The 26,984-nt window shown below is 36.0% G+C and overlaps 1 protein-coding gene across 1 annotated transcript; it reads left to right on the top strand.

Moving 5' to 3' along the window:
* Window positions 1-364: 364 nt before the first annotated feature.
* Window positions 365-25,921, top strand: LOC135469954 (RB1-inducible coiled-coil protein 1-like). The gene is made up of 26 exons (XM_064748615.1): window positions 365-544; window positions 2,053-2,223; window positions 3,273-3,399; window positions 5,965-6,046; window positions 6,776-6,861; window positions 7,024-7,139; window positions 7,645-7,731; window positions 8,153-8,294; window positions 8,735-8,791; window positions 11,290-11,460; window positions 11,623-11,807; window positions 12,545-12,731; window positions 13,212-13,293; window positions 13,529-13,587; window positions 13,793-13,893; window positions 14,192-16,049; window positions 16,788-16,907; window positions 17,320-17,428; window positions 18,841-18,922; window positions 20,174-20,290; window positions 20,886-20,946; window positions 21,224-21,271; window positions 23,278-23,339; window positions 23,610-23,737; window positions 24,154-24,224; window positions 24,915-25,921. Exons 2-26 carry the CDS (start codon window positions 2,156-2,158, stop codon window positions 25,035-25,037), a joined length of 4,329 nt encoding a protein of 1,442 aa, XP_064604685.1. The 5' UTR covers window positions 365-544; window positions 2,053-2,155; the 3' UTR covers window positions 25,038-25,921.
* The last annotated feature ends 1,063 nt before the right edge of the window (window positions 25,922-26,984 follow it).

Here is a 26,984-nt window from a genome sequence, read left to right as displayed (position 1 = left end):
AAAACGACAGAACACAACATTTATGTTAGGGAAGTTACTGGTCAGTGGGTCTATGACGCTATACAGGCCTACCCTTTGACACGCAGTGCATTAATTAACCCAGTTTATATAGGTTGACCGATTATTTTTAAAACTGAAAATGCTTGGTCGCAAAAGTGAGTTGCAGCTTTGTTGCAACTGCGATCTGTTCTTTGTCAGTACTACGGCTCGCGTATGATCGGTAACATCATTATTACGGACTGATTTACTCTTCTACTGCTGGTGCTGTCTATTTTTTTTTTCTGTCATCTGTCAGACCGCACATCGTCGGAACTCTCTAGTGTTGGAGGTTCATTTGCTACATGTAAACATGGCCTCTGAAATTGAAAGAGTAAGACCTGACATAATCGCCTAGTTCATCAAGCTGCTGAAATCGTGATTTAGGGTGGATGGGAAACATGTTGACTGAGCTGAAATGAATGTATACTGACCGTCAAGAAAAGGGCTAGAAGGACTGTGTTTGACGCCAGGACATCTTATTTAGGAGGTTTTCAAGGTCGTCATGGTGAGAATCCACAGCTCTTGCGCGAGATTGTGCAAATCATTAATAAGAGTCTGGTAGTGATAATGCAAACCTGATTCTTATTTGGAGCCATTGGCTATCATTAGCCCTAAGTATTACACCAGTAATCTTTTCGCCCTCTTAGCTTTCTTAACGCTTATGCTTATAACCGAGTTGTTAAAGGGAACATGGAGTCTCCATAAATTCGCAGTCACATCAAATGGAAAACGTAAATAATACAATGTAATTGGTCTTTTATACAATCGCTAGTACTTGCTGCATATGTTCAGTGATTGTCCTAGTGTGGATATACTGATTTTACCATCAGCTTATTGCTGACACCTGTCAGCAGTGGTATAAAATAAAAAGCCTGCTTTTACGTAGCCACTGAATGCTGGTGTCAAAAGTAACCACACAAGTGACAACTTGTGTATCGTTTTTAGTAGCCTTCAGTTTCAGGTCACAACATGACTTCAAGTAATGTTAAGACATCTGAGATATTCAACACAGTTTGTCCAAATGGAATGCATGTTATTGATGCATGTAGTTTACGAGGGCAATGTTATGACAGCAAACAGAACAACATATTTTAAGTGTACAATATTCATAAGCCGAATCTACATTTCAGGTAGATACTGTGCATCCATGAAAACATGCCATATGTGTATCTACCAGGTTCATATGTTCAAAAATATTGATCGTTCTGATCCAAAACTTTAAAGGTGGCATTGTGGTTATGCAAAAAATACTAATGAAGATGATGCATTTAAGTCGATGAATGAAGAAAAGTTATGTAAAAACTTATTTCATAACCATCATATTTTTGTCCAAATTATAAATTAGTTTGAAACAGCTTGATTATGCTTGATTATACATTTTCCATAGCTAAAATGGCTACATGAGAGCTGAATTATTGCCTGTACTCCCAGCTGAGTCAGGTAAGTATGTTAAGCAATGCCTGCACACCAGATTTGTCACAAGCTGATGTCAGTGTAGGCAATCATAGATGCACAACATCTAATTTCAGGAGTCTTGAGAGTTCAAGCAGGTGTAGAAACTGGTGGTGGGGACTGCCCCAAACTAAAGTGGCTAAAAGGCGTGATTTTATGGTAGATGCTGGATTGAATACTGTACGTCTTACATCATTGTCAAATATGTTGTCTCTAGGGAGCCGTGAGCAGCTACCGAGAGCCCCCACCTTGCCTTTCCCAAATCTACTTGAACTTACAAGACTCTTGAAATGCAGATTTGGCTTATTTGTAGATACAACAGAGTATATGTAGTATATTTTAAACAGTATTTACTGCCAGATGTTTTACACATTTCTTGATTTAATACATATCAATATAAATATCTGGAAGTAGCTTTTATTTGAGGTCTGGTGGACATGGTTATAATATATTTAAACTGCTAAATGTATCTTTCTTTCACGGTCAGCCTACTCTAAACATTCTGAAACAGTAATATACTGAACTGTAAAATGAGTGTAAGGCTATTGTTAACTTTAACAGGAAAGGACATTAAAGAGCTCTCAATGACGTGACACAATACACCAAGCACTGCAATTTTAAGCCACAGTCTTTCAGTGTAGAGGGGAAGTGTGGAGTTGTCAACATGCTGTACATATTCCATGTAGATACAGGTACCATGATGACCTTTGACATGAATCTGGCAATGGACTCGTAAGTACTGAAAGAAACTTATATCTCATTTTTGATTCTATTAATTGCAAGATCTGTCAGATGATACTGTCTTAATTTTTGTGTCTCTTTTTTTTGCCCCTTCATCTTAGTTGCCCAAATAGTCTTTAGGATATTATGGGTTAAAGTATGACAGCTTTACTTTAATTGCAAATGAAGCTAGATAATATTATATTCTAATCAATGAAACTCTCAAGTCAAGTATTTGTATGCCCTTGTTTCTTATTTAATGGCATCACACATTTTTACTGGAAAAGTAATATTGACCAGTGTCAAAGGCAGCAGTCAGAATTACTTGAAATTCTGTGTAAACCAATGTAAGTCAGGCATTAATTTTATTTTTTGACTTTGATCAATAATATAACACAGATAATATGACCTAAGCCCTTTTATTGGCCTATCACTTTTAAGAGGCTGTAACTGAGCTGCCATTTTCATATGAAAAAAGACAAAAACAAAAGACAGATTTTGATTGGCCACATATTCCTGAGATCCAGGAGAGGCCAGGATGTCATATAATAATAAAGTTCGCTTTGAATTTCATGCAGTATATGTGAGGATTTATTATCAGAACTTAATATTGAGTCAATTTTTATGTTACCCAGATGTCATGTTAAAGTTATCCCATACTATCACTCGTGAAAGGCTGTCTTCACCAGCACAGCCTTGTACACTACTCAAGAAAAAGAAGGGTCAATACAAAAAAGTGTACCTGGATTATGTCAATCATTTGTAAATAAAGAAAATATCCATAGAACCTATTTACATATACAGGATAGTTCAAACCCTAGTATTTCTGGATTTTCTTCGAACACAGTTGCACATTGTCATAGTGGCCCTCTTTTTGGGCCTGATAAGACATACTTAGTAGCTTTTAAGGTGTGATGCAAGCAGATAACAAAAACCTGTGTCACACATTCAGGCATGTCTTTGTAAGAAAGGTAACACATGTTTTATGATAATTGTAAATAGGTACCAGTGGCATCAAATTTGTGTGTCCACCAGACTGAATAAAGTATGGTATTTTGCAGTGTGGCTAATCTGCAGAGGGTGATTGCCAAAGCTTGTCAGATTCAGGAGGATAAGCAGGTGCTGCTCATCAGTGGTGGAGAGAGCCTGGATCCCCTTGCCAGGGTGGGCAGCTACAGTGCAGGAACTGTAAGTGCAGTATTAAACAAGCAGAATCAGAATAATACAGGGAGACTTCTATTTTATTTAGAGTTTCTTTGGAGTTAGCAAAATATACTGTACTTCACCTAGTTTAGCATGTTTTGCTAATTTCTGATAAATTCATTCATCGTATAGGGCTATTTAAGTGATTTTTGTGAAGTTTACTTAATTTGTATCAAAAAAACTTAAGTGTTACATAGGTCGACCTTATCTACTGTTAAATGGTAGTTAAGAGATTCAAAATACTGAATATGGAGGTTAAAAAACTCAGTTGTATGCTAACAGTTAGAGAAAACCTAAGTACATTTCAGTAAAACTCATTTCCGAAAAAGCCACTTCTTGTAAGAACGTTTTTATCACTTCTGTTTTGTTTTGACTGTGTTCAAGCTGCACATTCCGGCCAACATGACAATTACTGGTATCTCAAAATAACCTCTGCTGCTGGATGTATATCAGCTATGGCTTTCTTCGTATGTCCATAATCCATGCACTGATAGAGGGCTCTAACAGTTTACAAGCTACTAGTATATGTTTTCTTCAGTTCAAAAATATCAGGTTTTATCCCATTTAATGGAAGAATTCGTACGTAGAATTGTCACGTATATGTACTGTTTTTAATAATATTGTTTGATTGATGTTAACAAGGAAATTGTTTTATTTAAAATGTTAATTATTAAATTGATATTTAATTGGATATTCTTTGTTTATGTATTACATCACTCATATAAAAAGTTGACTGGATTCAAGTTGGATCTCATTGCTCTGAAGTGGAAACTCTACTGACTGAGCTACTCGTGCAGCTGATAGTGCATAAGTTTAATGTGGTGGAACATAGAAATTATTACAGTCTTATTAATTCTAAAGGGCCAAAATTAAAATATTATTGATGTTTGATATTGATGTTTGATATATGTTAAATGTTTTATCAAACATATAATATTTTAATTTTGACCCTTCAAAATGGCCGCGACCGAAATTCTTTTTTGTGTTTTTACAGATGCTAAGTTTTTTAAGTTCGAGATATATAATTTCCCTCCCGTTGTGGAGCAAAGCTGGGGTTTTAGTGCTGCGACGGGTATACTGTATCCGATACCCGTGGATCGAGATAAGCGAACCTGTGAACTGTTTCACCAGTATCCATTTGGGTACCCGTATAATAGTATTTCCATATTTTTCATTACCTTATTGAACTGTCATTGTGTTTCCATAGGGAGTCAAGTTTTCAAATTAATTACTCATTTTGTGAGATGATCATTGTAAAATGTTCACAACTGTTTGTGTCTTACAATGGCAAAATCTGAATTTTCTCCATGATCCTATTCTTTCGCGAAATTGAATTTGTGAGAATTGTGGCTCTGATTATTACCCGCGTGAAATGTTTACAAACACAGACTAAGTGTGTTCAAATAGGCCTATACCTCCAAAGACAAGTTCCAAAGCTATAGCAGTAACCCACTTACCTAAATCCCCTAGTTTATTTTTTGTGAATTAAATTAATTCAATCATGGATTGGTATAATCACAATGACAGATTGAGACCTTACTACATCATAATACCTGAAGTAACATGATCATAATGCAAGATTTTTCTTTTAAACCTATACATTATCAAAGAATCCCCAACAGAGCCCCTTTCAGGTTTTTTGTTAATCCCATTTCACACTTATTAGAGGCCCCCACATTAGCCCGTTCGTTCTCATCCAAAAATACAGTTCAGGAGATCCCAAAATTTGAAAAAAAGGTTAGTCAGGTGTGTGGATTGCTTTTCTCCCCTTTAAAACTCTATGCTAGGGAGCCACTGCCAAATGCTTTGGTGAGTAAAAAATGTATCTGTTTACTGATACATTGTTGTGAAGTGGAAACAGTAGTAGTGACAATAGAGAGGGCAGGTGCATTTTAGGTGTGAGAAAGCTGATTTGTTCCATCCTTTAATCTTCATGAAACATGTGATTTTGGCTCTCCTGTTAAAGTTAAAAAATTTCGGAAGATTTCTCAGTATAGATTTTATTTTGCTAGGTCATGAGGTTCCACTGCACTCCGTCATAAATATCAGCTGGACAGGATTATATTTTCATATGCTCACCCCTTCTATACAGGACCTGAAAAAGCTATTACAAACTGTTGACTTAAATGTACTCATAAAAACACATAACTAATGTGGACCTAACTACACTCTTTTGTTATAAAGGGCTTGTAACATAAAGCTTTAATTTTGGCCTAGGATCGTTAGATATTTAAAAACAAAAAACTCTATATTTCACTATAACAGGGCAGTTAGATATAAAAAAAAAACTCAAAATGACGTGGAAAGAAAAAATCAATATTTCTGTTAGGGTAGTTTTGACACCTGTGAAGCCCCATATTAGCAAGTTTTTACTTTAAGGCTTTTATTTGCTTCTGAAAGTGCATTTTCACAAACCAAACTTTAGGTGGAAGACGGTATATCATATTGTACCTTATGTTATTTATTGGTAATAAATGTCTGCTTGCATTTGAAAATAACAGTGATTATGGTATGTTGAATTATCCCATTTGTGTTTTCTGTCACTTCCAGGATACAAATCCAATATTCCTGTTTAGCAAGAGCACAATAGAAGCTGCCACGCCCCCTTCTCCCAGTGTGCATTATGGATCAGGTAACAGATTGAAAGTTTATCTAGATCAGTGAGGTAGGGGATTTTGTGGCTATTTTCTCATGATGGTTACCACGATGAGAAATATTAGAAAGTTGAGTTTTCGGCAAATGTTGTATGGACTATTAATGAAATAAATTGTTGTTTTTTTCTGCATATTTTTCATTCTCTAGCAGTTAAACAAAACCATTTAATGATTGTTCCTTAGAGGTGTCCTTACAAAATTCCCACATATAAGGGCCACTGACCAACCAAAAATGAAGATCAATAAACTTCATGGCACAAAATGGTCTAACAGAAATCACAGCCCCACAGGAAAGGCTTGATACCTTGGATTACTTTTCAGTGCACTGGCAAATAAGACTTTGGCTGCTTTGGTGTAACTGCTACAGCTAACATTTTGTGAGTCTGTCTGTTTTTCTATAACATGCAGTTCAAGTAAATCCACCAATGTTATCTCAAGTGATATACAAATGAATGTATATATAGAGCAGGGACATATGCAGATTCCCTGTCCAGTGTCAGGATTGTCTTATAAAAACAACACGTTTAAGTGTAGCAGATGTAAAACAATAGGCAATCAAAATTGCTTTTTGAGAAGGAATGAACATGTAATAATCTAATTTCTAATTTCCAATCTTTGAAGATATTTTATGACTTTTGATAAAGATGAACTTTGATAAAGGGCAACAATTTCACTGTATTTATTTAATAGATTTTTTCCCCCCTCAGATATTGACCTCCAAGAGCAAGTGGAAGGCTCCCTCATCATGCCCCCAACCTACGAGACAGTGGTATCACGTGCTCAGTTAGCCCTGGTTAGTACTAGACATTAAACAGTATATGGTTTCATTAAACTACTAGTGCATTATCATGAAAGACAAGTCAGTTTCAAACACATGCGGAATAAAGAGCTTGCGGTGTGTATGTAATTTATGTAACTGTCTAATGAATATGTAACTTTCAACCTGTGTTCTTAGCAATTCCATGAAGTGGATAAGGATGAACTGAGAGCTTGTGAGAAGTTGGTGCATGATCAGCACCTTCAGCAACAAGGCTGGGCAGCTGTAGTAGCTAATTTGGAGGATATCACTAGGTCAGTTATCTCCCCTTCATCATATTCATTACTGACTTGAATGCAGGTGACAGTATCAAGATATAAAGCATCTTGTGATTGTTTGGTCTTAGATTTGACTGTGGGTTTGAATAAATAGATGAATAAATAAATAATTCAGAATCAAATACATGCTATATTAGACCACAGACTTGGATGTTGTGCTCTGCAGATCTGTATTAAGATGTTTGCCAGGTATTGTTTCCTTCACCCAGAAACTTCACCACAGGTCATATGATCTTGTGTATAACAAGATCATATATATGTGGGGAAATAAATAAAATCAAATAAATGAATAAATATTTTTGAATCTGAGAGTTATACTTAAACATGAAAAAATTGAAGCCATAAGAAGGAACATTTTATGTTGCAGTAACAGTCATCTCTTTCTTAAGCTTTCAAATTGTGTATGGTATGTATTGCGGATATGCTTAATTTAAAACATGTAAGAATTGCATTTACAAGACACGTTAATGGTGTGTTACAGTGCTTTAAGACACAGATCCGAAATTTTCCATGATGCCTATTCCGACTACCTAAGTGTGCGGGAACATTTCATCTCACTACTTGGGAAGTATGTTGTATTATTAATCTATTCCTTTAATTAACTATTTTGTGCAGAATCATTTGCAATTATTAATAGTCACAAAATGAGTTTTAAATAAGGATCTGCAATTAAAACAGAATTATTGTATTATTTGCCATGTCAAATCACTTATGTGAATGTTACATTTATGGTTTTTCAAAATAGTTGTTACTTGTTGAATTATCTGTAGATGCTACTCTTGTATCCTGTAATATAGTTAATTAGTAGTGCATCAAATCTGATCATCAAATTTGCAAGTAGTCATGCAGGGCGTACTGTTTTAATTTCAGTAATAAAGTTACCTTGTTGAACTCACTTTTTTATCTGTCAGGTAGCGTAGGAAAAAATGTTGTGTGAGGGAAGTTAGCTTTTTGTGTAGTAAGCCAGTGGAACTTTTTTCTACCTCCAGAATCCCAGATGTGCTACTCCTCCTATCCAAGATACCAGTGTTGCACTCCCTCCAGTGTGTGACTGCCCATGCTGTCCCAGAGGAAACGGAGAGTGGAGAGGATTTGGTTCCTCAAACACTGTTTGCATGGATAAACTCTCAGGTGAAATTGCCTGCTGATGATTAAACCATAGATAAAGGGTACTAGTGTATGTAACATAGTTAAGTAGATTAAGTAAGTTTGTGAAAAACTATTGAGAAAATTAAAATGTTCTTCAACTGCATTCAAGTATATTTTTTATGTACTTGTATTGCAACCCATATCAATTGAGGCGTAAATAATGCTAATATTGTAAATTGAGAATGGTATATATAGGTAACATTTTGTGATATTTCTACGAGCAGATTACGCTGAAGCAGCTTTGAATGTACTACCTCTTCCAAGATATTCAAAGGACATGGTTCTCATTAAACAAGTATAAACGCATCTGCTGTTTTATATTGGGAAAGTCTGTCAGGCATGCAATGGTCTTGGATATCTTATACTAGTAACATATGCTACATTTAAAGACATGGAGCATACTGTTTCTGTTCTGTTGGCAGGACCCTCAAAACCGATTAGAGGATATGTCCAACCAGTGTCTAAAGGTCACAGAACAGGTACTGATTTCTTTTCATTTACCTATTATGGAATGAGTCTCTGCTTTGATGAGATAGTATTTGTTTTTACATATAGATTAACTGTCATGGCAATGATGGCATTCCATTGGGTGATTTCCATTCTAAGCTGCTGTCATAAGTTAACTTTCTCATCATTTTGTTCCCCCATGGGGTCCCTGGGGTGATGAGAATAGGACCTCAGCCCTCTAGGCAAGCTTGTCGTAAAAGATTACTAACCTAGAGCTCTCCCATATGGGTTACGACCCATAATCTCCGAGGACGGGATCCTGGTGGCTGAGGGCGTGTTGGTCTTACGAGATCATCACGCCCAATACGCTACTTTGGCCCTTACTTGGAGAGAGACGAGATGTCAGATGGGCCCGGTCCAATCAATTGGCTTGGTCACATCTTGCCTCTGCGTGATCCCAATTTCCTCTATAACATCACACCGTTAAGAGAATAATGATATTTCTCAAATTATATTTGGGAGATTACGTTTGAGGCAGTGGCTCATGGGTCAACCAGTTAGTTCATCACGGATGTGCTACCTTCATCAGTGGGTGGGAGACGGAGAATTGGGTGGGCATATTAAGGCCATGTATTGAGTATACCTCATGTGGAGTCCCTGGTGTGTTTCCTGCTGGGTATCCCTAGGTTCAGGCATCGCCCTTGTTGGCACTTGTTGGTGGGTGGGAAACACATGGGGTAAAAATTTTAATTTGTATGCAATGTGTTCTGTAAACCGTAATGGCACTGTTTCTAATATATCTAATAGGTCTTCATCTCAGCCGACTTCATCAAGTGCTGATAAAAAGAGAAAGTTAGAGGTTTTATCAGCCACACTTGTTAATGAACAGGACAGCTGGCCGGCTATCATTGTTTTCTCAACTAAGAGTTAACAAAGTGGGCCTCTAAAATTCATCCTTTTGGATTTAAAAAGGCTCTCCAGGGTGCAGCTGGAACATTAAAAAGTTAAGATCTGCAGACATTCTCACATTGAATGTTTCCAGAAGCAACAATGAAAAAATTTACCGTCATTAAATAAAATTTCTGATATATCTGTTTTTGTGACGGGGATGGTGATATTATTGACTAAACAGAAGAGGAAATGTGAGTAGAGCTATAGTCACAGGCTGTTGCCAGAGTTAAATGCTTCACGACGAAGAAATTTGGTAACATCCTTAAACTTAATACATATCTTTTGACCTTCAGCACTTAATGTGGGTTAATGTGGATTTATATATACCTAACCCTACATGTTGCTTCACTTGCCAAAAATTTGGTCACAGCAAGGGCCAATGTAATAATAAACTGGTTTGTTTCAGATGCGGCAGTGAAGGTCATGATGTTTTCGACTGTAGCAGCACAGTTGCAGTGGAGATCACATGGCCTCCTCTAATGACTGTCTGTTTTTTGTTAAAGAAAAGCAAATAATAAATTTAAAAACTAAAAACAACATATCTTATCAGGAGGCCCGCAAATTGACCTCCCTTTCTAATACTTCACTGCAATCTTCCTTTGCCAATGTGGTCAAGCAAACTACAACATCTGTTGGAACTCAAACTTCCTTGACTTGGCCCATTGGAAACGACAAACCTAGTTCTGTATCCTTAAAATCAGCTGCTCAACCTGCGCGTAATTCCTGCTCAACTCAGACCGCTGCAGAACAGAAAATAAAACCAGTAAATAATACAGAACAAACTGATAAACCTGAATTTAATCAATCCAAAAACAAAACTGCCAGAACCAAATTTGACCTATTTGACAGCGTGGCTGATGATGCTGTCATTGATTACTTAAAGTATATATGTTATATTACATGATTTAACTACTTTTACACTTTTTTTTTTGTTTTATATACACATTAGAATTTTAAAAATGATTGTGGTTTTCAAGTTTTAACGGAGGTTTAGTTGTTTTATCGGGTTTTAAACACATCTGTCCTTTTTATTTGCTTTATATGTTTACATTCTCTTCTTGAAAACCCTATACTGATTCACAGTTTAAAACATGTCCTCGCCACGATATGGCTGAAAAATTGCTGATGTGGCATAAAGCCATAATCATTCATTCATTCATCATCTTGTTTTACTGAAGAGATTGGTTCATACTTCATAAGATCACCATAATATAGCTCTAACATGGCTAATACTTTTTTAAGACATAATCATTCATTAATTCGTTTCATAGCAAGGAAGACTCAGGGAAAACATTCAGCTGAATTAAAAAATCAAATCATGCAATTAATTAAATAAAGCTCAACAGATCTGCTCTTATCTTACATTGTCATCTATAGAGTATACTGGTGTTGATCCAAATGCCTTATGTTAACACTTTTGCAAATATTTGTGTGAATAATAGATGTCATTGTGAAGTAAAAATTAGAGCAAAAATGCAGGGAAGTTTTCTAGTTTGTTATAAATGCCAGGTGAGGTATGTATTGCCCATTGTCCAACTGATACTTAAAGCCTACCCATATTTTAATTGTCTTTTATTAGTTTGATGAGAAAGTCTCTGAAATTTTGCGTGGTGAGGTTGAACAAACATTTGAAGCTGTGGCCAACCAGAGCATGAAGGAAGTGAAGGGGCTTGAGGATCGACTGTATGGATTGGACCAGATTATGAGTGGAGCAAAGAGATTGGTGCAGGAACAAGCTGAAATGTCTCAGGTATGCTTAAGGGCCCAACCTAGATCTTTGCACCGTCCATAAACCTGACCATCATGGAAGTGAAAAGTATTATAGTTTCTGTAGAATAATTGTGATGTTTTTGTTTTGTACACGTATTAAGTGTAGAGTGATTTTTGTAATATTGTGTGTTGTTTTTTGCAGGGTTTTGTACAGAACCAGAACAGGGCTGGAAACCTTAGGGACAACTCTGTATTACCTGACCTCTGTGCCAGTCATAAAAAACAACTCCTAGTCATGCTTAGCAACCACAGGAAACTTAGAGAGATCAAGAAGAAGTGCCGCATGGCAAAAGAAGAACTGTCTGTCAACCTCCACACTCGACTCAGGTAAAGTCAGGAAATGGTAATAAACACATCAGTGATAGATGAAAGTTTATCGTTGCATTTGAATGAATTTAGTAGTGAGTAAAACTCTAACTGTTATCATGTCCGAGTGTTTGATTGTGGGTATGTAATACATGTAATCTCTGAAAGGTTTGAGCATGGAAACATGACTGGATGTCCTGGTGTCAGTATAATGTGACTAGGTGAGGTGTCATGTCTGATGCCTTCGGCATCATACTTCAGTGGAGGCAGCATTTTGTCTGCATGGACTCAATCTGTCACATGAAGACACGGTATATGTGCACACAATCTTCGTCTTCATATGACTGAAAAATTGTTAAGTATGACATTAAAACCCAAGCATACATACAAACATTATGATTTGAACTCAGACCATGCAGTGTAAAAATAGATTTAGTTTTTATTCAAGACATGTGACAGCTTACATGTACTTCTAAAACTACATGAAATCATATGTACAATTATATCCCCTCACACCATGCATTTGATCTTTAATTAGAAGTACCCAAGCTTGAATTTTATGTGTCCCATGTTAGCATATACTTCATTGTTTCTTTTGGATGTTTTTGAATAATGCTGTGTAAATACACGTATATATGTAAATATTCTTATATATTATTTTCTTGTTAAAGAAAAGAAAAAACGTTTATTTTTATTAAATGAAGGCACAACAAGTAATAGCAGTATGTATGTGGAGTTTTGAATGGATATTTGTACAGGTGGGTGATGTTTGTGGAGAAGAAGATCTGTGATATTGATGGGAAGTTGATGATTCATCATGAGAATTTGAAAAGGCTACGGAAAAGGTTGGACATCCTGCAACAGATTAATGATGCTCCTCATGTGTATGCACAGCTTGTTGTAGAGGTGGTTCGGCGTAAAAACTTCTCCACAAACTTCTTGCAGGTACGAAGCATGAAAACAGTAACATTTTGACTTTGAGTGAAATTCTCTTTGTATTCTTGGTGCTTTATATCAGTAGTGTGACAGGATGATTGCATTCTGGAGCGTATGTTCAAGTGTGATTTTTTTTTGCCAATCACACATTTCTGCTAAACACTCAGATTTGGACTTTGAAAGCCGTAGAAAAAGTGTAAGGCTTGATAAGATGTTTTTCTTCACAGAGGTTTTAATACGTAAAAATTAACGAAGCAGAGTGCCATATTGCCCAGTGTAATGAATGATTATTGCTTAATGTCACTGTGGCAATATTGCAGCAATATTATGGTGACCAATTGAAATGGCTGAGATCCTTGACATTGTTAACTAGATGTCAAATTTATGGTAAACATAAATGGTAAAGTGTGCTTGAATGTAAAAAATACATAGGATTAGTGATAAAGTGGCTTTCAACTAATTGAGTTTTTCGTGATTTCTGTGCTGTAGTGGGCAAGTAATTTAGCTGAGGAGTCCTCACTTATACACAGTGACGAAATCAAGAGGAGAGAAGTATTCTTAATGGAAGTTGGTAAGATAAGAAAAAGTCTAATTAAAAAATAATGTGGGCAGTATCACATATTTGATTTTGTCTGTCTGAAACTTTTTATGATCATTAAATTTGAAACATTTCACATAGTTTTATAAATATTTAAGATCGGGAAACAATTTTATTTTGGAAACACAGAGTATCTTTTAATGGCTTGGGAGTTTGTGTGCAGTTGTTTATCCTTACACTAACATATTTTGTTTTTATGTGGTTATAGGTCAGCATTTCCTTCATGCTTTGTTCCATGGTTTTGAGGATATCCCTCCAACATTTGCAGTAAGTTTAAGTATGTTTGTTGTGTAACTATGAAGTGAACTGCACGTACATGTTTTCAGCGTTGTGTTTGTTATTGTTTGTTTGTTGTTACTTGTTTAATTGGTAAGTAACACTAAAATACTTAAAACTTTATAAAAGTATAACGGCTGCAAAAGGTCATTTCTAAATACTGTTTGAGTTTTATTGGTTTTATGATGCTTTGTAGACAGAAGCTCCTGAGCTCTTTGACCAACGTCTACCAGATATCACAAGTGATGATTTAGAGGTACTTCAGAAAGCAGTGCCTGAACTATCCACAGAGTTCTGGTGAGTGTAGCTTTCCAATATAATTACAGAGGGGAGTGTAACTGTAAATAAATAATTTGTCACTCTTAGGTGAATACAAAAAAAAATACTGGAAAATGTTACACAGTACTGTAATTGTATTCTGGATTGCACTTTTTGGATATTAAACATTATAAAACTGTAAAGCTTAAGACTTTTACAAACTTTCCAACAGCTGCATGTATGAAAAGAAGGTAATACCAATCAACTGAGTCATGACAGATGGCAATTAAGACATAAGAGAAATTTTCATTTTACCTGTATCACTTTTCTGTTTTAGTTTGTCCAAAGAGATCTCTGTTGACCTGGAACAGAGATTATCTGCCCTTGGTCCAAAGGCTTGCCCCTCCCATGCTGCATCCGTGAACAGTTCTATATCACCTGGACGAGTAAATTCAAAATCTAGACAACTCACCCCACTGTGCCAATCCCACAACACATGTGCGTCCGACATAGACATACTGCAAGAAAGTGTCAGTGATAATCATAACTTTTCACCAATAGAGTGTGACGAAATTAGTTTTGATGGGCAAATTTGTGCCCCAGGAACTGAGGCTGTGATCAAAAAGGAACCAATCAGCCCTCAGGACAACTTAGTGTTCCTTATGCCTGAGTCACTGTCCACAAAACTAACTGCAGAAATGAAGAGCCAAGCTTCACTGGAGACTGCGCAAAGGGAGAGCACTCTGAGTGAGTCAGGCGAAAGTTCAACTCTCAAAGTTTTCTCAGAGGGCCTGCCTGTTGAGAAGAGCAGTGATGACAGTAGCTCCAGCCGAAAGATTGTGATAAGTGGCACTGTGACCTCTGATACCTCCCCTGAAGGGGAAACATCCCAGGATTTCACTACAGCAGATTTCTACATTGACGAGTCCATGCCTTCCTCTATTGAGCACATGGCGGCTTCAAAAAGTATGGAGAAAAGTGAACTGTCCAAACAGCTGCAGGAGAAGTGTGAAGATGTCCTGAAGTTAGAACAAGAGATTCGTGAATCACAATACAAACTTACAACCAGCCAAACCAAGATGAAAACATTGCAGGAATTTGTAGAAAAGGAAATAGAAAAGCTACGCATGGACTTGACAAGTGTGAAAGAAGGTTATTCAAGAGATAAAACAGACTTTATACAAAACTTTGTGAGTTTTTCAACAAACTTGACTCAAGTTTTGTCTACTTACGAGGCAAATATGACTGCATCTCACAGTGAAGAAATGAAAAACTTACAGCAGACAATGGAATCCAGGAGCACAGAATTGGAAGGGAAGGTGTCTTCAGCGAATCAAGAGATTGAGAAGCTTGAGATAGAATTGAAACAGACAAAAGAAGGCTTGGATAATACCAAAGCAGACTCGGAAGCAACGAGGATTAGTTTACAGACGAAAATTAATGAAATATCAGAGGCTTACGAGAAGGAACGTGAAGAAATGATCCGTGGTCACGCCCTGGAAATGGAAGTGGAACTAGACAAGGTACGTGAGGAACTCAAACAGGAAGTCCTGCAAAAAGAGGCAGATTTGAGAGAAAAGCTGGAAGAGATTTCCAGGCTGCAGGATCAAGTTAGTCAACTCAAAGTGGCAAAGGAAAAATTGTTTGAGGAAATGACACAAAGATTTCAGGCAGAGAAAGAGGAACTAGTTGATGCCCTGGAAAACGATTTCTGTAAACAAAAAGAAATGGCAGTGATTGATGCCGTAGCAGAGCAGTCACAGGAGCATGAGGAAAGTTTACTAAAACTGAAACAAGAGTTTGACCTGAAAGTGCAGGAAATGGAACAAAAAGTGACAGAGGCTAAAAATGCTGAATTTGAGACCAAAATAGTAGATCTCAAAGCAGAATGGCTTCAACAGAAACTGAAAGAAATGGAAGAGATGAAGAAAGACATTAAGAAGGAGCATGAGGAGTTGCTCAAACGTACTGAAGAAAATCTTCACTCTCAACATAAGAAAGAAATGGAGGAGAGATTGTCTGCTGTGGATGGGGAAAAACAAGTTCTTACAGAGGAGTTGCAAGCACTGCGGAATCAGCCTCCGTCCACGAACAACACTGCTGCAGAAGGGAGTGTCAGCAGGGAAAAACATGAGCAAATTGTGACAGACATTCAGGCCCAGTTCGAGCAAATGAAAGCTTTAGAAGTTGAAGAAGTAAGATCATTGTTGTGCACAACATAACAAACCAGATTGTTTCTTCTTATCAGTATTAAGCTACAAAACAAATTTACTATTTTCAGGCGTGTAAGTGACCAGTTTGGTAATGACACACGCTGTTTTCTTTGCATATCATCAGTCAGAAATAAATCAAATGCACACAAATTTGCCTAAGGTGACAATTCCATATGTTGAATGCTTAGTCTTATTTTGGTCAAAATTATTGGTAGTAGGTTTAAGATCTCGCATGTAATCTTGTAAATGTACCCCATTTTGTTTGTACAGTTATAGAAATCATAATAATTTTCCATTAAAAATTAAGGGTGTACAGCTGCACATACATGTGTGCATCTACATTTTAACAACCACATCCAAAAAAGTTTTCATTGTGGAACCATTTTGTAAACAGTGATTTTGTTGTGCCTAAAAATTTTTTTCTAATTTGAGCCCTGACTAAACAAATTCTGAATTTAACCAGTGATTATAAATGCTGGATTACTGTAAGTCAGTTTGCATCTAATCACAAAAGAACAACAGATGGATTTAATGGTCACTTTCAAGTTCACAGTTCATCATTTATTATGTCTTTATCCCGGAATAAATACTGTAGTAAGCCCAAATATGTTTTATGTATGTATTAAGGGGGGGGAAAAAACTATAGTTAATTTTATGAGCCTAACTTTTGTCCTGGTCTGCTCGTCTCACAGTGACATTTCTGTGTGTGTTTTTATGCAGGCTGTGAAGCAGAGCCGTGCTGAGTTGGAAAAAGAGTTAACCACCCTTAGGAGAACATTGGAACACGAGTATGAGGATAAAATGGCTGCCCTCAAAGCCTCAGTCACTGCTGAGAAACAAGTAAGTATCAGGGAATTCCACATATAAAAGCACTGTTTGTGGGTCAGTCAGTAGGTGGGCTGTAGGGTGGTCACTATTCATCAAGAACAATATGGTTCAGGCTATTTGACAGTTTCGGTGTCAAGGGAAACATAAAACGTAATGATTTTTGTACTTTATTGCTTAGTTTATTTCACATTCTAACATGTATGAATAACTACCTGTAAGCCTTGTAGTCTTCATCATATGGAGTAAATATGACTGTAAAGGTAAGCTTTTAGTCAGATTGACAATTAATGAGCTATGTTTACATGGCTCATTAATAATAAAATTTAGTATAAAATGTTATACATTTTATTTGATTCGGTTTTATTGCTGTGAAGGAAACAATGCAATAAGTTTGGAATGTCATACATTTAAATTTTTTTTTAAGGTTTTGTTTAATGAAGCTGTTAGCAAGGTGACTACTGAAAAAGAAAAGCTAATTGAAGAGTTACGTGGAAGGGAGTCAACACTTCTTTCACAACAACAGAAAGACAAGGGTATGTATTGTCTATGGTGGAACTGAACATTTTTGTTGGGTTAGGTTAAACACCATATCTTGTCAAGGAAGGACTTTGTCTTCAAGGAGTTAAATGTGGTTGCCATTCCATCACTAGGTAACACAAAACGCAGAATTTTCAAGATTCTCTTGTTTCCATTGTAGTTTACTCCTGTATTATGACATGTCACATATGGAATATGGATATGTACACCAATAAAACTTGCCAAAGACGATCGGATCATGGCAGAGTAGTAGACACTTGTGTTTCAGCAATATAGATTCAATCTCTGCCAAGAATTTGTAGATTTCCTTGCTCGCTCTGTGTGGGACCTTGATGATAATAAGCCTGTGTTGCCATTTAAACCATCCAATATTCTTTGAACAGCACTTGTCTCTCACCAATTTTGTGTGTATATGTGTACATCATGCTTGGAAAGTTTGTCATTATCTTGCCAAATCTCAGATTACCCTGGGTACTCCTATTACCTCTGTTCATCTTGAGTGTGATATTAAATTAGACTTGCCACACAACCGTAAGTTTCATTAATTAGTGTGGTCTGATTTTTTAAACTGGAATACAACTTAACAAGTGGATATTTATGAAATGTGGCAACCAACTACGCTGTTTTCACTTGCATTGCATTAATAGATTTTCGATGCAAAATAAAATTTGGTTTTGTTTTAACCAAGGGAATAGTTTAACAAAGCTGTCGTAATATGAGACAAAACTGAGATAAACACAGCACAAGACAATCACATAAACTTATACACATATGAGTGAACACATACAGACTGACAGCTTTCCTCCTTGCGTTCACAATAACTGAGGGATATTACTTTTGGACGGTCTGTCTGTCTGTCCGGCTTTCATTTTCAAGTAATAACTGACCCAAATATCATCTGATTTCATTGAACTAATGTTTGTCAGGTCATTTTGTGATCAAATCTATGTCGGAAAACCAGCTTGATATATGCAGAAGTTTTACATATGTAATGAATTCTGTGATTGTCATTAGTGATTGGTTTCCGTGTGATAAAGGCCCCAACTATTGCCCAAGTAAGCAGGTTTATTTTATGTAACTTCAAATCAAGGTGGACTCATGCTGGCTTCCGTTCTGGACATGTGCTGGAAAGTCTTCCAGCAACTTGAGAATGGTTGTGGGGTTGCTCTGGGCTATGCCCGGTTTCCTCCCACCATAATGTTGGCTGCCTTCATAGAAATGAAATACTCTTGATTACGCCATAAACCACTAGCTAAATAAATAAATAAATCTGGTTCCGAAACCAGCTGAATCTGCTTTTTATGCTACATATTTAGTAGGGTTTCTTTGTTTCTAATACATAAGTTGTAACTGTGAGAATTTGCAGTATGTCAGTGTGGTGTAGTCTTGTCCATTGTTTATTTTACAGAGCTACTGGACAAGTTGATGTCTGAGAAAGCCGCTGCAATGTCTGAGCATCAAGACTCTGAGGAGAAGATACAGTTACTGAGGTGAGGCTGCCAACATCTGGGATATAAGTGACAGGATATTGCTTCCAGTGTTTTTAGATCACTAACAATTTATTAGGCATTAGAAAAGAAGGGTTTTGTTGTAAAGTGATTGAGTTACCTTTGATTAGTAAAGCTGTTATTATTTATTTATTTATTTGATTGATTCGAATTTTAGGCAATGCTCAAGAATATTTCACGTGTAAAATGGCGGCCAGCATTGGAGAGGGAGGTTCACAAGTGATTGACAGGAGAACAAGTTTACAAAGCCAGGGCCCAGTTTCAAGAAGCCCTAACTACATGTACCATTCTGTACTGGTTATGAACTTGTAGTTGTAGTTATATGTCTATGTCCAAGGGCTTTGTGGAATTTTGCCACAGGGGATAAAGGATCATGTTGTATATGTGTTTTGTTATGCTAATTAGATATGGCCTAAGGGCAGGAGGATCAAGCTATGCACTTGTACTATGATAACAAACCCATGTAGCAGACTAAACTGATTTAATAGTAAGTTACTGTGTAAACGTGATTGACCTTATATGAAAGTACCCTTTATGTGTAGTAATTGATCACATCATACACAGAAATTCCCTCAGTCCTTAACGTTTAGAAATGGGTAAGCTACATTGAATCCAGTTTATGAGCTGTAAGAGAAAGTGAAAAGCTAGTGGCACATGTATATAAATAAGTATATAATGTTTAAATTCCCAGAGAAAGTCTGCCAACAACATGCGGATGGTCGTGGGTTTCCTACGGGCTCTGCCAAGTTTCCTCCCGCTATATTACTGGCTGTCGTTGATTTAGTGAAGTATTCTTGAGTACAGCATAAAACATTAATCAAATAAATAAATAGATAGATTCCCAGATATTCTGTACCTTAAGTGTGATTAATGCTTTAAAGCTGTTCTAAGGATAACTGGATTCTTATCATACCCCTAATGTGAATACTTGCATGTATAATACATTTTTTACATGAATACATAAATATGTTTTCCCGGTTTTTCTGTTTCTTTGTTTTTAAACAACAGTACTGAGGCATTTCATTTGTACGATTTTGTTTACATTCTACAGCGAGAGAAGGGTAGGTTTTGGGGTATGAGAGGTTGTATGTGTGTTAAATAGGGTGGGATTTTAAGCATGTGACTTAAAAACTTTAAAAAAAGTAGTTGTTCAAGTGTTGATAAAGTGGTTCAGGTGTTCAGGTTAATGTTACTACACACGTGAGTACAATATAAGCATTGGTGCCATTTCAGAAATAAACACCATCAACTGGAGGATGAATTAGCTATGTCAAGACAACAGCTTGAGATATTCAGACAACAGATTCATACAATGTCATCAGTCTCTATGATCTCAACAACATCTGAAGTGTAAGTTACTTTAAATGAGATACTTTTGTTCTGCTGTGAAATATTTGCTGTGTGTTAATATTTAAATATATACAGTATTAATGGTCTAGTATAGATTTATACAATCTAGTTCACTTGATTGAAGCATCAGTCTTTGCCTATAAAGACATAGGTTTGTTAAAAGCAGGCTAAATTATGTATAAAGTATGTAGAAAGACCTCTGGAAAGACTTCATTACTGTTAATTCCTTCTTTGGAGTTTTTGAAACGTGACATGGATAACAACATCTGCACAACATATTTGCTGTTTTGTAGTTCCAAACAGCATTACCATTCACTTGATATCAGTGTTCAGATCTACATCAAAACTGCTAGGCAAAATAAACCCGGTTGATGTTAAACATGAGAAAAGTGTTGCTTACTTTGACTTCCCAAAATCTTTAGGACATTGAAAGAGGCAATTTTTAAATTGAATGAAATCACTTGTTTGGAGTTCCCTAAGACTTAAGTGGATGGTTATGTTGTTATTACTTGATTAGGTGAGGTATTCATGTGATTTCATTATGGGTATTGTGTAAAACAGCAATTAAAGATGTAACCTCGATTTTTATTTTCAGTAGTGGAATGCCAGGGGAAGACCCCATGCTGAAGAGCAGCAGATATTTGGAATTGGAAGGGGTAGGGTTTAGGACATGAACAGTCAGATAATGGCTTCAAGAAATAAACCTTTTAGTGTCAAAAAATAGCTCTCTTTAATGTAAAAGTCATGTTCATGTACAAACATGAACATGAGTGTGTATGAGATGACTATTTCTAACTCCTCTGGTTAAGGGCTAGCTGGGTAAAATTTGTTGGCATGAATGTTTTTATTTGAATCCTAATATAGTCTCAATGGTAAAAATATATTAATTTTGGCATTGTATTAATTACATATTTGTTTCTATCCATCTGTCAGATTTTGAGATCAAAAGAAGAAGAGATAACAAAGTTAAATCAAAAAGTGGTAAGTAAATGTGTTACACCAAAGTAAACGCCATCAGCGTTGAACTGCGTGTTAACTTCAAAATAGTTTTTAATCCACCAAGATAGTAATGAAAATTGGTAGATGTTTCTCACACTGCATGAATTGTGATGAATTCAGGAAAAGTTCAGACATCTGCTGTTGCTGTGTGCAACAGCTGGAAGACCTTCAGGGGTTGAGGGGCGGTGTATACTTCAAAGGGTAACAAAATATCCTGAGGGAATCAGAATTGTCATTCATAGTGTACCCTTTATGGTCAATTATGTGTTTGGTTAAGGGTATTTTTTTAAGTCTCAAAACTCCTATCTGTTTTTTAGTTTGTTTATTTATGATAATATAAAAAAAAATATGTTAGTTAGTAAGTATTGCCTTATTGAAAGGATGATAAATCCATAATGCATGTACAGTTTGTGGGTGGATAGGACAGCCAAATGAGGAGATGTGGAGGCTGTGCCAATAATTGCTTTGCGAAACAGATTTTCAGGCTTTATCATTTTGTAGGGGTAGCCTAATTCTTCAACCTTTTCAACCACTTCTGCGACCAATATTTTGAAACATTCTGAGAGAACTATGTTGTGTACAAAAATAATTTAAACAGCTTTATGGAGCTTGTATCTTTAATGACACAAACAAATCATTTTTAGCATCATTTTCATAATGATTGTATGCATTCCACATTCCACCGCAAAAAGTGCTTTAGTGGTTGAGAATACAGCAAGTCATGAAGTGTGGTCTGATTTGGTCCTGAATAGTCATGAATTTTTGTTTTGGAATATCTGTGGCAAGCCTGGTATAATTTGTTCTCTGTCTTCTGGATGACATTTAAAGTAAGTTTGATTATTTGACATGTTTGTCTTTTAACCTATAGTAATCATTATATTGTACATAAGGGCATAAGTGGTTAGAATTTCTTCAGGTTAATGGGAAGAATTGCAACAGAGCCGTAAACATATCTGACAGTCTAACAAACATGAAGCTTTCCCATCATAAGCGTTGTATAGGTACGCTTTCAAAACAAGCTCTGTCTCTGATATTATTGAATAATTTTCGCCGAGCAAATATAAGTTTATTCTACCACCATACTCGTTTGTTGGGCTGGTCTATTTCAGCATGACATACAGGTTATAGCTGACTATGATTCACAGAATCATTTTATCTTATTCTCTGAATTCGGGAAAAATGAATGTTGACTGCAAGTTTATGAGAAAATAGATTCTGAAAGATCAAAACGGGTTTTCTGAGGTTAAAGACCATCACTGCTGCAAGTATTTTGAATCAACCATTTTCTTTAGAGGTGTTCTAATAGCATGTAAATTATATTTCTGGGATAGGAACAATTGACATGTATATAGATTTGATTTGTGTTCTTAGAATAGGAGAAAAGAGTCTAACACAAGCTGCAATACTTGTAGAGTTTTTTAGTTTTCAGATAAGCCTGGAATCAAGGTCGAGCATTCTGTATAGTGCTGAAAGATATATTGCTCTTTCTGATGTCATCAAATATGGTTAAAATACATGGAGATTGAACGAGTAAGAAGGGGTTCTATTGATTGCAAACATGTATTGGAATATGGAAAGTCACTTCAGGGAGAATGTTTCAAGTTTTCTTAAACAAGCAAACAACTTACATCTTTTACTATATACACTCTTAATACTGATTGTGGGGCTTATGTCCACCGGGGGGTTTGTCCGCCGATGCTTTAGTCTGTACTCCCAAAGGGCCAGATACATATATTTATTAGAGGTCTGTACTAGACCTAAAATTTCATCCATGACTTCTGCCTGATTCTGAGATTACTATTGATATTAGGAAGGTGTTTTCAGGTTTATATGGAAGGTAAGATGGTATCCTACTAGAAAAGTGTCAGTTTTAGCACCAAAAGTAATGTTTTATGCCTCAAAAAAATGTGCTTTTCAGCCAGATGTTCAGGGTAGATAGATCTAATTGTAAGTGTGAAATGGTAAATGTATGTTTTGTTGATTTCTAGATGGAACTGTCCATGACTGCAAGCACTAGAACTTTAACACAGGATAAAGTGTCAATAACCAGGTAAACAGGTTGCTCTATAAGTGTGTGGGATTTTCTGCAATAAGTTTTAACATTTATACTCTGTTTATAACCTTTCTGGGTATAACAGTTTAAAGTTAAGAAAAATTGAAATAAAAAGCGTGATTGTTGAACAATGGCTCCAGCAGTATGCAACCTTCACAATGAAATTACACTGCAGCTATGTGAAAGTCAACATGCAGACTGATTTCAAGAATATTACCAATGTCCCATGTTTTAAGGTCAGATTTTGTAATTGTTCTGTCTTTTTAGCTGCTCTATAGGAGATATAGTACTGCTTTGCCTGGATGAGAGGCATGACCAGTATGTTGTGTTTACTATTGGAACAACCCTTCATTTTCTCCACTCTGACTGCCTCCAGCCTCTGGGGCTCAAGACAAGTAAGTGGAATTGTTCAGGGTTCGGGGGCCAGTTTCATATTGAAAACACAAGCTAATAAAGATGAAATCAGTGTACATGTATCTTGATTTTGACTTTAGTAAGATTACTTGAATCAGAGTAGAAAACACTACCAATATTGCATTTGTTTATTATTAAAGCCACGTTTCAATTTTTGTTATTATAAGGAATTGGATGTTGATAAATTTTCATAAAGTGAATTCCCTATAATTATTTTAAGCTTAAGTAAAACAAAATGATACATCAATTCATTATAGCCTGGTAATCAAGTTTCTTTGTTCTAATCCTTGTCAAAAGTATACTTGTCATAGGTCATTTGTGATGTAGATGTACATGTGCAAAGACACGAAAAAAATCATTCATTGTATCAGAAAGTGTATTTATTTTTACTCTTCAGACCCTGGGGAAGCTCGTAAATCCTGGGTGTTGGCTCAGATTGTGGAAAAGGAGTATTGTCAGGCAAAGAAAGTAAGAATATTCACGTCACCATTACTATAAGTGTGACAACTTGGTACAAAATGTTTTTTGGGGTTTTTTTTTCAATTTGACCTGCATAGTAGCAGAAAGTGCAAGAAAAAAAAAACACTGCTCACTGATTCCATCTGCGAAATAATTCTTATAAATCTGGACGTAAATGAACTAATATTCCATTGGTGTTCTTCTTGCTCCTGTCTCTGATACTGGTGTCTGGGTATACAGAGGTATGCCAAAGTGCTTGTGATGGATTTCTTACTCTTCAAGGATTTCACTGTATTCCAAGACACTGAAAATTTCATTTGAGCTAGTGATTTATGACATCATTTTCACAGTTACATGTATTCTCTCACCCATTGGTCAATGTGCCTTTTTTTGTTGCCTGAGAAAAAAAACATTACTGTAATTCTTCAACAACCTTTTTGCATGTTTGCAAGGTGTTTATTCATATATTCTGGAGGCATTAATCGGTGTTGAATGATAAAATTTTTCTTTTTGTGAAGTCCTGAAACTGGTCAATCCAACTAATGTAGTTTTCTAAAAAATCAGATTAAAAACGTGGATAAATTCCAATGAAAATTGCTCTTTCATACGCAAAAAGGTTGAGGAATTAGGGTAAGCAGAAATAATTCTGGATGTTTATGACTGACAGAAACCAATTGTCCATCTATTTTATGATTTCAGCCTCAAAACAGATTCCGGGTTCCTGTGGGAACAAAGTTTTATCGTGTAAAGGCCAAGCCGTGGACCAGGGAGCCAGTCCGTAAGCCGCCCCAGCCTGGAGCCACTGCTGACACTAACCCTTGAGTGTACAGAAATGCTGACACTGACAGAGGACATAACCGCTTAATGTATGGATGTAAGCCACAAGGGAGGTAATCTACTCACTCTATCCCCATCACCTTGGACAAGCCTTCTAGCCTGGGTAAAACTATAAGATGCGATAGTGCTGTTTTTCTTTCCATACCTACACTCAATCAGGTGAAAACAATAACCAGTCCTTGCTGATTAATAGGTACGACCACAGCCTGCTATTGTACCCTGGAAGACAGTTGTTTTTTCCCTTTTTAAGAGATGACGAACATTGTGAAAGATGTTGGCTTGCAATCCTGCCATATTATGATGTTCAGATGTATTGTGAACAGATATATTGTCATGCAATGAAATAAAAGCAACAGGTTGTTATGACAAATTATGGTTTAATAATTATATGCATGTTTGATTTTGGGGGTGCCTAAAAAATTTGTTTGGGTGCCTAAAACTAAACAGCAAGCTTGTATAAAATGTGTCGGGTTTGTTCATGATCTATTGAAAGAATGACTACCTTGTTTAACATGTAGTTATTATGACTTTTTTCCCTGTGGCTCCTGACATATTTCTGTATCGTCAAAAAAGAGCTCTTGATTCCATGTGTAAGAATAGAAAGCCTTGTGAAATGGCTGAGTGTTCATCATATCCATCATCTTCAGAGTCTGTGCCTACACATATATACATGCTTAAGACAGTGTATGTTTAAGCAGGGTCATTTTTAATATATGTAATACAGTGTGCAAAAAGCCGTTGAAATTTGCAAAACATTATTATTAGTACTTTTTGTACAATTACAAAAATTAATGGAAATTTGGAGATACAGTAATCAAGCATTCTGGTGTTCTACAAATAGTGAATGATATGAATTATATTGAAATGCCCCCCCCCCCCAAAAAAATGAGAAAAAATCATGGTATGGTAATACTCATAAGAGTTTATATGTAAATTGGGCTATAGTAATCCTTTGTGCTTTACATGTCACATATCAGATCGATAATGCGTTATAATGTCAACATGTCCTTTTCTAGAATCTGCAGACTATCATATTTCAATTCCTTTCGAAACCTTTCACACTTACCATATTGTAAACAAATGAAAGCGTAGATTTTTATGTCATACTTTCATCTGAGCTTGTATTCGTACTCACTCTGATAAGGTATTGTAGATGTGTGATTGTAATGTATGTACATGTGTGTGTGAATAAGGTCTCCTTTATCCAGTCAGTGCTTTTAAATACCAGAAGACATGTTACCAGTAGTTAAACACAGTGTGGCCTTTTGTATAGGTTACTGTACTCCTGTGCTTCAGTATGTTTAATATATTTGTAACAAGCATGATCAGCAATACAGTGGTAATAGGATAAGTTATTCGGTTGTCAGCAGCCTAATTCTGAATTGTATCTTTGTACGTGGATTTGCTATCAGGGTGGCAGTTCAAAAATGTTCATTTTCTAACGGATGTTCTTGTCGTGGGATATTGTGATAATCAGACTGTCTTTTGAATTTGGAATAAATATATTAACATGCAGTGAATATCTCTATTTTAATCATATGTGTTTACAGGTATTAATAGAATTTGCCAGATGCTTTTACATACAAATGTATTGTGTACACTGTATAAAAAGTAACATAGTGTGTGTGAAATCTAAAAAATATCATTTTTTTTCGTTAAACCTTGTGAAGTAGATATTTTCCCTTTCGTTTGCTGTTTGGTTCTTGCTTTTTAGCCCGGTGTAAAGTTTCACTCCCCAATTTGAATATCTGTGATGTCTTGCATATACCTATATGTGTTATCCACTTTTTCTTCATATCCTTGTCCATTTGATATTTAAATCATCCCAGTTTGCTTTAATAATAAATGTTAAAGTATAACCACACGCTAGTAGTTACAACTGAATAACTTTTAAAGTTTACATACATTTAACTAGTCGTATCAATATTGTAG

This window comes from Liolophura sinensis, chromosome 7 (assembly GCF_032854445.1).
Source record: "Liolophura sinensis isolate JHLJ2023 chromosome 7, CUHK_Ljap_v2, whole genome shotgun sequence".
Classification (NCBI taxonomy): domain Eukaryota; kingdom Metazoa; phylum Mollusca; class Polyplacophora; order Chitonida; family Chitonidae; genus Liolophura; species Liolophura sinensis.
This window is presented reverse-complemented; position numbering and strand designations above follow the sequence as displayed.